Source organism: Cuculus canorus, chromosome 2 (assembly GCF_017976375.1).
Source record: "Cuculus canorus isolate bCucCan1 chromosome 2, bCucCan1.pri, whole genome shotgun sequence".
In the NCBI taxonomy this organism is placed as follows: Eukaryota; Metazoa; Chordata; class Aves; order Cuculiformes; family Cuculidae; genus Cuculus; species Cuculus canorus.
Genome location: NC_071402.1, coordinates 73,323,119 through 73,335,973, shown reverse-complemented (window position 1 = coordinate 73,335,973; position 12,855 = coordinate 73,323,119). Strand labels below are relative to the sequence as shown.

General features: G+C 37.8%; 1 protein-coding gene across 12 annotated transcripts in view; it reads right to left on the bottom strand.

Annotated features, from left to right (window-relative positions):
- The window catches only part of COBL (cordon-bleu WH2 repeat protein), a 212,933-nt gene that overhangs the window by 100,660 nt on the left and 99,418 nt on the right, over nt 1-12,855 (bottom strand). For 9 of the 12 annotated variants that reach the window (XM_054058712.1, XM_054058708.1, XM_054058703.1 and 6 more), the window contains 5 exons: nt 10,840-11,050; nt 9,871-10,099; nt 7,772-7,816; nt 4,681-4,775; nt 1,671-1,754 (listed from right to left, as the gene is read on the bottom strand). In XM_054058712.1, coding sequence (XP_053914687.1) covers nt 1,671-1,754; nt 4,681-4,775; nt 7,772-7,816; nt 9,871-10,099; nt 10,840-11,050 — 664 coding nt within the window. The remainder of the gene's footprint in view (nt 1-1,670; nt 1,755-4,680; nt 4,776-7,771; nt 7,817-9,870; nt 10,100-10,839; nt 11,051-12,855) is intronic. The other 3 variants (XM_054058705.1, XM_054058706.1, XM_054058707.1) reach the window with 3 other exon arrangements.

The following is a 12,855-nucleotide window of genomic DNA, read 5'->3' as shown; positions in this document are numbered from 1 at the left end:
CAGGATCAATGCTCATACAAATACAGGTGTCAAGTCAGTAGTAAAAGACCTAAACACTGAACAATGGCTAAACTGTTCTGGAAGATTAACTGCTCTTCAGAGGAAAAGAAAAAAAAAAAATCCCTGACATGCTCATGCAACAGAATAAAAAGAAAGTATTTTTTACACCTTTGAAATACCTTTGCTCCCTGTTACCTGTGCCTTTAGAAGACAAAGTTACATGACCAAGACAGTTCTGAAAACTGTCAATCCATGTCAAAGACAGACCTTAATTTATAATATGCCCTATAAGATTCCCTTAAAAAATAAGGTAAGAAATGCACCCCTCCTGAGGAAAGCACCACACACTAGCTGAAAAGACAGTTCAGAGTATCTGAACCTTCATATCCTCACATGGAATCCTCCTCTTCTTCAAGAGTATCAAGGTACTGAGATTAATGTATAATGGTAGTGAATACAAACCACTAGATGGCAGAGGTTGTCATGTTTTTTTCTATACTTTTCTTCTGGAGTATTTCAATCACCCACATCACCCTCTGCTAGGATTTTATATTAATAGAGCTTTCTCACTAAAACACTCATATTTATTGTATCATCCAAATAAGCAGCTTTCCTATTTCAGTACTCTTTCATTATGAAATCTTCAAAGCCTTGTGGAGTTAGGCATTTTTTAACCCCATAGCCAATCACTTCCCCATCTACTTCTCCCTTTTTACTGCTTTTATATTATACTATTATTTGGGATCTGTTCTCTCGCTCTTCCATTTTTTTTTTTTCCCCATAATTTTTTGCCACTCTTTTCTCCACGGTTAGCAAATTGTACCTTTGTGAAACAGCACTCCTTTTCCAAAAGCCTATTTGTGAAAGGGGGATTCACAACTGAATTTCCCATTTCAGGCTTCTATCATGTCATCAACTGAGTCTTATACAGTTTCAAAACCATGATAACAAAAAGCCAAGAAATTAAAGAGAGCAACAAAATGACAGACTGTTTATTATGATTCCTAATCCACCAGAACTGCCTTACAAAAACATTTATGATTCATAGTATCCCAATTACATATCTAAATCTTCATAATTTAGTAGCCCATCAGGCACTTAAAAACCTACCTACATATGGTTCACAGGATTTTAGTGCCCCAAAACCTACTGAAGTACTTTTCAAAAATCCTTTCTATTTTTTCCAGTATTCAAAACAATAGTACTGTCCATCCCCAAGCCATCTAAGAAACAAATGGAATGCTGTCATGGAGAAAGAAGACAAGTAAAAGGGATAAAAATGAGAAGCGTGTTTTTATACAAATAAAAGCTCCCTCTAAACATCAATGATAAGGCAAATGTACTCTTGCATCATGCCTTATTACCACTGTCTTACAGTCACGACACATATGTCCTTGGTTAAAACACTTTTTGCTCACAACTGCTCAGAATTTAAGGTTAAAAGAAAGCATTTCTAGTGAAGCCAGTCAAAGTTCTATGTGAAGATAGCACACTGCATTTTAACTTCACCAAGACACGCGAACTGTGCACTTACGTAACTAGGCCCGCTAATAAGCAAGCTATTTCTACTTCTACTTGGCTAAGCATCAGGAATAGCAGTGGTTTCTGGCTCTTCAAACTGCAGGATCTAATAGGAATGCACGATGTCTACAAGCCATGTTAGTACTTACATCCAAGCTTCCTTCACTTGTAGATGCAGAACTAAAAACATCCTCCTCACCACAATCTCTGTTCATCCCCAAGTGTTCTTCTGTCTGCAACACAAACAAGTATCCTACACAGCAGCAGCAAAGGAAACAAAACAGCAAAACCGTGCCAGAGCAAAGCATCACAGAACCAAGACAAATGGTCTCAGTAGTGCCGGACCAGATTACTGAGAAACTCTCAAGTAGTCTGCAAAATTTATCTCTTGTACAGCACAAAGATTTAAGAGCACAAATATGAAGAAATAAAACCAGGGCAAAGAAGAAAACAGGTACTAAGCAACTCCTGTATCACCAGGGACCAGGCTGCAAGTCTCTGCTACACCCACAGACACAAGGGAACAAGGAGAGAACTTTCTCCCTGCCACTTGCCAATGACTTGGACTGTTTCTGTGCACTAGCATATACCCTACTTAAGCCTGGATCCCATAACTGTCTGTACAGAATCTCTGCACTCCTGGATTGCTTAGCAGTGCCAATTTGATCTGGATTTAGCCTCAGGCACATGACTATATTTCACATCAAAAAAATATGGAGTTCATGCTACCTTTATGTCTTTTATGCCAGCTGCAGAACAGAAAGTAACTGATCCACCATAAAATTAGAATGGAAAGAACAAGATGATACCTGATCTGGCATTAAGCCTGCCAGTACAAAGTTAATCAAAGAAATACTTTCAACAAATTGGTATTAACCACGAGAACAGGGCTCTGCTTTCATTCTATGTCATGGTGTTTTTAATACAGCAGAAAGTTTGTTTCAAAAAGTTGGGTCTAGTGTATTGTCATACCACAATTATTACTCTCAGTGAGCTAGCTGAGAAAGCAAGTGTGTCAGCATGGAAATCTGAGCATGGGCCTGTAGCATGCAGTGATACCTGATCCAGGACAGTCTGCAACACAGGCTAATACTCGTCTTCCCCTGCAAAACCAATTGCCTTTCCCTTGTAAATTCCTGCAACTCTGCAGAGCTACTACTGTGCAAGTTTTTGTACAATTCCTGCTATCAAATAGTTCTAAAATACAGACTATGTGTGACCACATACATACACACACATACAGCATCACTGCAAACCATAACACAAACAAAATAAAATAAGCAGAAACGACTTAGTCTTTTAGTAGAGTAAAACCATAAGAACAACCATATGGAGCTTTTCATTCCTGCACTCTGAAACTGCAGGGCATCCTTCCATATAATCCCTTCATAAACCTACCAAATCGTTTCTTAAATTAACTTCATTAATTTCCTCTCATTCTGCTAAGTCTGTTCAGCACCTTCACTGCTGTTTTGGCAAGAAATCTTTCATACTACCAAGCCAGATGTATTATAGCTGGTTAACACCTGTTTGCTCCCGTGTGTTGCACTATTCTTTGGTTTTCCATAATACTTCAATATATTGGGTTCAAACTCCTAGAGGTTTGAATTGAAAAGGAAACCATGACTTCCTTGCTGGACTAAAAGTGGTTGGTTTAGCTTCTTCTCCTACAGAGTATTTGTCCTTCGAAAGGAAGAGTCCAATAAACAGAAGACCAAGAAAAGTCAATTAACTTGTTAGAACTAACAGCAAAAGAGACTTGCACCTTTACCTCAGACTTAAAAGCTGTTTCTTGTACTTCTTTGTATAGTTCCTAGTCTTCCTAGGAGAATTAACTTGTTAATTGATCCCCGATATCCTTAGCATCTAAGTAGCTAGAGACTCAAGCTGAGTTCCCTTGTTTACTACATTCTTCCAGGCAAATACAGCATTATTGCTCCAGTCATACTACTGTTCCCTTCCAAACAGGAAATATTTTTTTTATGGAGGATGAACACTCAGAAAGCAACTTACTTCTTATCTCATAAAATACAATTTCCATGTGTCCTCTCTAAGATGTAAAGAATTCCTCATCATCCATGACAGATCGCATTTTTCAACATAGTAATTCTCTATGTCCATAAAGGAAGCTATTGCCCAGTAAAAGCACTTCATATTTGATCACAGTCAACAGAGCAGAGAACTAAAGATTTTGAAAAGCTTTCACAGTTTTTGAAAATATGACTGAGGAGACTGGAAGGGTAAATGAAACATCCATCCACTAAGAAGCACTAGTTAATCAGACACACATTTTAAGATTTCACTGCAAAAGCCTTGGAGGCCTCTTTAAATGCGACAAAAGAAAATTCCCTTTTTACTCTGACATCCCAGGGTATTAAATGCTTTATAAACCATATCAGTTGACACTGATATATGTAGCAAAGAATGAAAAAAAGTATGAAGCTAAAGCTTACATTTGTTCTTGACTTAGTAGATTTTTCTGTATTTAATGTCTGTAATGAATGGCAAATTTTCCATAAAGGCATCTCAACAGAAGAAAACTATTTTATGATCTTTTTTTTTAAATTTCCAGCTCAAGATTAAAAACAGTTAACATGCACTCCAGCAGATACTGATCCTTCAGCTTATTACTCCTTTTAGCCCTGCAAGATATTTCTTCTACACCCAATCCCCTGGTTTTACAGACTTGGAGACAGTAATAGTGTGACTGCACAGAACTTCCTAAAGATATAAATGCTTTAAAACAGATTATCACCCAATGCACAGAAGTTTTATTAATAAGACACTTCTACTTGATATCTTAATGTGTCCTATACTTCTTTAATAAATGCATCTTGTAATCTGAGCACTACTAATAAGTGGACGTAAGTTTCTTGAAACTACTGCCCTTTTCTAACACCTACTGAACCCATAGCATTTAAAAAAAATATTTAAATGGCCAGTGTGCCCAATTCCTTCAGTAAGCAGTTGATATTTCCATGAGGTTACACTGACTAAACCTGGTTTATGCATCTGCTAACAGATTACTCCTTGGAAGAATAAAAGAAAAACCAAAAATATCCAAAAAACCCCCTAAACAGATGCCAACAACAACAAACAAGACACATCTGGGAAGAAAACAATTCTCTTTAGTGAGGCAGTACACTGCTGAACACTTACCTTGCTGCTTCTTCTATCAGCTTTAAACAATCCCAGAAGTCTTGTCTTTTCTTTTTCTATTGCATCATTGCTTACTGAAGCCTTTCGACTTGGTTCTGGAACAATTATAATGGAATATTTTTTACATTTCTGAAATAAAGATTCAGCAGATTGCTATTTTAAAACATCCCAAATTAATGCTGCTTTTTTATGAGCTGGAGTTATACGTGAATTATCTAAGTAACTACCAGATCTTGCACTTTATTTTTCTATTTGTTGCGAGTTGGTTCCAAAATCTAATGGAGGCAAATGTAATAATTTAATAAAATTCAGTAAGTTTTCAATCACATTTTAGTAATCCTTATTAAAAGGCAAAACACGAGCAAACTGCTTACTCTTTTGAAATGCTTGTTAGATGTCTCACCTAAATCACACTGAATACTTCAATATCTTAAAAAAAAAAAAAAGACTTTTCAAAACGATGATGGGGAATATCTTTAACAGTCTACAGGCCCGACTACCACAGAGAAGTTAGTGGAAAGACTCTCAATGTGGATTTTGATAAAGCTCCCTGAAGAGCAGAGAGACCTTATCCTTGGAAAGAAAGGCTCTCCTCAGAACTTCAACCAGCTGGTTGTGCTCATCTTTTCTCATTTTGTTGCTTTTACTTCAGGTGGGGAAACAGGTGAAATTACATGCATTTCAGGCTTTAAGAGCTACAACATGCATGTCTTCCTTGAACCAGCTAAGAAACTATGAATTCTCAGATGGTGTAGTCTCCCTTCAACTTCCCCCACATCAGAGCTGGATGAGCAACATGATAAGGTCTTGCATTACAGGGAACAACCACTGGTTTGACATTCAGCATACAGACTGTAAAGCTCTCCCACGTTTTTTAGTGGAAGCTTTGTAGTATTATGCATTTCCGAGTACATCAGAGTACCCCACTGGCACAAAGTAATTTAATGTATAAAAGAACCAAAATCTTGCTTTCCCTTGTAAACATTTTATTTATTTTTTTAATAATAATTAAGAAGCAAATGCAAAATGACATCTTCGCTGACACAAAATAAAGGTTTACTTCACAGAAAACCCTCATCCCAGAACTCCTGTAAACTGATTTGCATTTCACACAAAGCACATGATCTTCACAGATCACTTTGCATATCAGCGACATCAGGTGTTAGAAGGTAAACACATCCAGCAGTTCAAAGCACAGCAGAAAGAGCAAAGAAGATGAAAACATGGAGAAACTATCCTTAAGAAAGGACGTAACTCTGCTGCAAAAAAAATACAGCAGTAAACTAATACATTCTTCAAATAAGAAGTGCTGCCCATGCTCGTTCACTAGCAACTGCTGTTTTTCTGATTGGGGCTGCGCTGCAACTAGATGTGGATCATAATTCCCTTACTGACTGTCCTGTTTTCAGCTGGGATAGAGTCGATTTTGTTCCTAGTAGCTGCTGTGTTTTGGATTTAGCATAAGAATAATGTTGATAACAGATTCTGTTTTAATTGCTGCTAGGTAAAGACTATGCTCAGGTGGGACAGAGTTAATTTTCTTCCCAGGAGCTGCTGATTTTAAATTTAGTATGAGAAGAGTGCTTATAATGTTTTTATTTGTTGCTAAGAAAGCAAGGACTTTTTCAGTTTCCCGTGTTTTGCAAGTGTACAGGTGCATAAGAAGCTGGGAGTAGCACAACCAGGCAGTTAACTGAAGCTGCCTAAAGAGATAGTTGATACCATATAATGTCATGCTCAGTATATCAACGGGAAGTTGGCCGGGAACTAGAGCTCGCTGTTTTGCAACCACTGCTTGCGACGAGCTGCGTCAGGTGGTGAACAACTGCATTGAACTGTGCATCACTGTTTTTTAATATTATTATCATCACTATAATTATAATAATTATCTCTATTTTTTATTGTCCTATTAAACTGTTTTTTTCTCAGCCCATGAGTTTTACCTTACTTCTTGATTCTCCTCCCGATCTCACTGGAAGGAGGGCAGGGGTGGAGTGAGCAAGTGGCTGCGTGATACTCAGCTGCCAGCTGCGGCTAAACCACAGCACTCACATAGTCTTCAGGCAAGAACAATAATGATGAAAGGCTAGCACAAACTATGTCAGCTGATCATGAACATTATCATTGAACATTGTATAATCTGAATAAATTGGGATTTTCAACACAGCATATGATTTCAAAAACAACAAGGATACTCTTTAAACCTGTATCAATTTTTCTTAAACAAACACAATACATATTTTCTCTAGTATTGTGTTCTGCCTAAGAGGAAGCCCCAGCAAGTAATGATGGAAGATAAGGGGGAAAGGTACAGCGTCAAAAGTACAGCATCAGTGAAGGCAATAGGCCATGAGTTAAGATCAGCTCAGTGGCTGCCACCTGCTGGAGCATATGTCTGCAGTTACATTTTGGTTATATTGTGTTTACTAGTAATGTAAAGAAGTAAAGCCAGTCAGAAATCAACCCTACCTTTCTTGAGGATAATTAATTCAAGTAATGTATTATAACAGACTCAGTGGTGGAAAAGGAGGTACTAAATATACACATCTGCTGTTTAACTAGAAGCAGAAGCACCAATGTAATCTAATAAAACCCACCTACTGTAGCAATTCAGAAGTCAGCATCTATTAAGTTATCTAATATGTATACATAGGTTTGATATTAAAATGCTTTACTGCACACAAATTGAAACTAGTGAAAGATCTCATATATCTCAAAATACTCTGTCTTTGCCATTAAATAAACTTTGAACCCAAGAGACATCTGAAACATTAGTATTTCTGAAATTAAACTAATCATGTTTTAGGTAGCTGGAAATGGCTAGGAATCTGTATAGAAACATACCATACCACAGAACAGTTAACAACAAGATTTGTTAATTGTTGGCATTGTAATGGCAATTACTGAAGAAGCAGTATGTACTACGTTCAGACCAGAAGCACGGACATGTAAACAATACTTTGGAAAAGACACCACAGATCAAAAATAGCTTGTTTCTCTACAGAATTCTACACAACATTCATCTACCAAACCCACACTAAACACAGCATGAAGGGAAAGTCAGTTTTCCTTCAGCAGCATCATACAGTACCTCTAAAGTTCAGAGAAGGTTCAGACTGAGTTTTTGATGGGGGAACTGGAAAAGGCAGGCAATGAAAGGACAAGAGAAGACATATTAAAGTTCTAATATTACCTTGTAAGACATAATATTCATTAATTACTCCTAATATTTGTTTTCCTAAGCATTACAGAAAAAAATGTTGACCAACAACACACATGCAGAGCTGCTACTGGAAGCAGAGTAGCTGTGTTTTTATTAATTCACGATTCAGTCATGATGTTGCTTCAACTGCTGAATTAAATTATGTAAGCAGGTGGCAGCAGAGTTTGTCTTTTAATAATCCTTTAGCACTTGATGTTTTTGTATCAAGGAAGGAGAGAATGATGAATGCAAGGGTTTTCTAGAACCTGCTCTTACAAGCACAGTCTATGCTTCCAGTGCCTCTGATACCTTATTCAGTGAAGATGTGTTTCAAGAATCTGTCTGTTCTGATAACAGACTGGACATCTACTCAATGCACAATTCATAGACCAACTGCTACTGAAACCAATGGGATTATTCCTCTTGAGATTATAGATGAGAATACGGGAGTAAGGAATTTGCTGGAATAAAAGAAACCTTTTGCAAATTTTATGTGTATTTACTGGTTTTCTAATCAGATACCATGGTGCAGAGCAAGAGGAAGACAGAAAAGGCTGAAATGCACTCAGGATCAGAGGGATTTTATCGTATTAAAGGTATACTGAAAGGTTAAAAAAAAATATATAAAAAATTCTGATAGTGAGAGCAGCACATTGGAATGTTATATAATCTGCTGCTATAAAACCAGCCCTGAAGTAAAGTCTTGGTCCTGACTTAGTCCAGGCTAGAACTGGATTCGAGGACCAATACTGCACCAGTCTATACACCATGACTACATTTTACAGGAAATTAATTTAAGGAAAGCTTAGGCTAATTACTGTAAAAGTTGTCCCTGAACTACGCTGAATTAATCTTGTTGAACACTCTACATGTTCAATATGTTGCTCCAAAATTGTTAGCTTAATTACAGTAAATATGTCCTAAAAAAACCAAACACGCAATCGAGTTACCACATGTTGTCAAACGACTTTTTTTCAGCATCCTAACAATTCAAAGAAAAAGGAGACATTTGCTTAAAGTCTAAACTCGTTGAAATTTGACTCACAAAGGTAGAACTGTCACTTACCAAAGGAGTTTGAAAGAAGAGACAGAACATCAACATAAATAAATAACTGTATAAATAAAAGATAAGCCTGCTGCTCAGCACCCACAAGACTGACGTTATCTAGACAATAAATAAGAACATTTACTGTGCTGGAAGTGATACCAGTAGAGACAAACTGCAGGAGAAAATTTTAATGAATATCACTTTCTGACCTCAAAGGAAGTAGTGTTTGTCAATGTGTATTTTTAAAGCTGGTATATTTTAAAGCACATCACATAATTATGCTATTTGAATACACAATCAGGCTGACAAAACTCAAGCCCAAGAAGCTACTACTATAATATCATCCACAGGAACAGAAAGTGAGGGTGAATAAACAAGAGGACAAAGTTTTAAATACAAATACCTTTTAGGTCCTCTTCACTAAACCATCAATAACTTTGCTTTTTGGAGGAACCATCTCTCAATCTATCCACAGTCTGTTTCTCATAAGCCCTGGTCTGTTGCCTCTGACTCTCAGCTTTCGCCGCTGCCATGACTGTGACACGTATCTTCTCTCTTTCTCTCCAACCCACAGCACAGGTAGGCGACAGGCTCTGCCTCGATGCCCCCCTGTGTTATACACACCTGTACTGACAGCAGCTCCTGGAGCCAGCGAAGCTCCTCCTTTTGCCCTGCCCCAAGGTCAACTTGCACACTGTCAGGGGCCAGCCCAGCCTGGCATATGGCCGAGAGCAGCCAGGGATGGTTGCCCATGCTGCTGTCCTAGCTGCTGCTCTAGGCACAACTCACTGAACAAACCCACACTCCTCACTGGACTGAAGTATAACTCTGATGTTACAGCCAGACCCCAAAGGAACAGAGTGCAAATGCTTTTAAGTTGTCCATAATATTGCTGAGACATCATTTAAACCTGCAGTGACCGCTTTCAGTCTCAGCTCACCTCGTTTTCTGTCCCAGGCATACAGCTCTTTTATTCCTAGCTCCTCCAAGGATTTGGTAAGCTCCAGCTCCTCCCCGGTGATGCCATCTCGCAGAAGAACAACGTGCTCTTGACTGACTTCGCACTTCTCACAAATAGCTGGGATGATGCTGTGGAGAGGCACCTCTGGACTAACTCGAACCACAGTCTTCTGCGTCTTCAGGTAGTTCACTACCAGCCTCACGGATTTCTGCAGAAACAAACACAAACTCTCAGCCCTCCCTCCACGATGGCAAGACTCTCTTATAATGAGAAAGGCATTAGGGACTTTCATAATGCCTTGACTCCTCCTAGGCAAGTGTACTCCACATGCACACTATTGCAAAAATAAATATTATTAAAAAAATACAGTAAACACTCCAAACTCCTCTGTCACTAAGGAGACATTCACAAGAACAGAGAACAAGGAAAATTAATCAGATAATTTGTGAATGTCATGTGAAAGGCATGACAGTGTAATCAGCTATACTGATTCAGAACACTAAAAAAAATTAAAATTCAGCAAAAATTTGGAAAATGGCTACTTCTGAATTTTTATAATACTGTGAAATACCTTTATTGACAATCAGTTTTCTCCTATATCTTCAATAAAGATGGCAAACATGGTATCATCAAAACCCTGCCTACTTCCACACAATGGCACAACCTCACTTCAGCCACAACCACAAATTTCCATCATTCCAATCTTCAATTAAGGGTCTTCAAGGACAGATTTGCCCCTATCCAACCACAGGCAATGTAACATTTTGCAACATAACATTTTCGCACCTGCCAGTCCGTGTGCAAATCAGTAAAGCTAACAGAGCATGTTACAGTCAATCTCAAGACCCTCCCACCTGGTCTGAACGTGCAAAGACTGGAAGAACTGTCAGCAATTGCAGTAATGAAATGACGTTTAATGGCACCATTTTAGCCCTGCAGAGTACCAACCTCAGGGACCCTTGGCAGAGGTCTCTTTGTCTTCTCTTCGGGAACCTTCTCTTTCACAAGTACTGTCTGTACATCCAGTGCTCCTATCAGAGTGTTTGGCTTGTAACTCAAAGGTTGTTGAGCTTCTGAAGACTTCAGTTCAAGACTATGTTGGGATGGATTTAAGCGATACTGGCTGCATAAATCAACCAACAGATCCATCACAGCTTTACTGCAGGAAGAAGACATTCGCTGTTAACAGGACGAAAAACAGTTCCTAGAAGTTTAAACTCAATTTTAAAATGGGTTTAAAAAAGAAAATACAAGCTGTGGATGTCTCACAAATTAACAGTCTTTGGGAAAGAACAGTGTTAATGCTTTGAAATGCTAACCAGATAAGATGAAATGTTAGGAATTAAATATATTTACACTTCAATATGTGTTTATGAGTAGGACAATTAATAATCTACTATGAGACAGACAACAATGACAATAAGAGCACTAACAAACTTATAACTTCTGAGTTCCCCTCCCAATCTATTTGAAACACACAACATTTCCAGGTACAATAGATCCTTTCCATATTTATTTTGAAGATATTAGCCCTATAGAAAACCATCTGATTTTGAATATTTGCATTATCAAGAACTCTTAATGCAGATGTGATTCTTAAATTGCAAGGTTAAAAAGAGTCAGTCACTGTCCCTGCATAGAGGTACTTGTTTTGTGTCAATAACTCAACATTCACTAGAGTATGATACTACCTGACACAGCAGATAAGAACTATGTTCCTCCATACCTCAGGAATTCTCTTCTAATACTGTACCGAAGGGTTTTGTGGTTTTTTTTTCAACCTTCCTCCCTAAAATTCCATCCAGGATCAGAGAAGGTTAAAACAGTTTAAGTTTCTAAAACGTTTTGGTTTCATAAATCAGTATCTATCTGTCATCAACAAGATGACATAAACTGAAAAACATTACCAGCCATACATGAAGCCTTTCATATGCATGGAGTATTTTTCTGCTAGCAAAAGTGAAAAATAAGTGCACAGACAGCATATTTGCCAAAGCAATCGGCATCTCTTCTAATGTGTAAACTGGAAGCACTGTATAGAGATTCAGAATGCAAACAAATGCAAGGACAAAAATTCTTCCCAGGTTATGAGCTACCACTGTTATATCTGTAGCTGAAGAACCGATCTTCAACTCTAAGCTGTAGGCACCCAGGAAACAACTCTGGGGTGGACTCCCCATCTTTCTATGTACCTGTTGTTGGCCAACAACTGCTCAAGAAGCTGACGAAAAACCCTGGAGAGCTAATGGCAAAAACAATGAAAATGGAAAACAAGAACGATCCCGTATTAACAGGAGAAAGAATAAAACCTAAGTAGGTGACAGCTCTTCTTGTGCAAGAGATAAGGACCTTCTTTACAGTAACCTACTTCATGTTTAACCGAGTTATGCAGTGTGAGCTGAAAAAGTGGCAAGTGTGGAAAATTTGAAATAGGTGATCACATTGAAAAGAGAAGAACACAGTGAGAAGATGACTACTAAAGATCAAACAAGGAAAACAGATGTCATTAATATGTATACGAGGTTTCAGAAAAATAGAGCACTGTGTAACAGGTAACACAAAGCATTTAAATAGAAACACAAAGTACCTAAATCAAAACTGTATTGGGCCATTTCACGATGAAATATCTTGGCACCATCCCCAAGTTGCAAACACCTATATTTCAAAACCATGTTTAATTCACATGTAACATGCCACAAACTAACAGAAGCATTTACACCTCTGAAGTCCAAACTATAGGAGAACCCCACCCACATTGATATGTACATGAATATTTGTTATGCTTTACAGCAGAATGTTAAAAACTGTCAGTCTGCCAGATACAGATCTCAGTTTGTTTATTGCCTTATTACTATTGTTTCAAAGAAAAGTAAAAAAAAAAAAAGACAAAAGCACAGTAAATGGTGTTCTAAGTGCTAGACTATCCTATTTAAAGTGAAAAACTAATATATTTTTGTAGTGCTT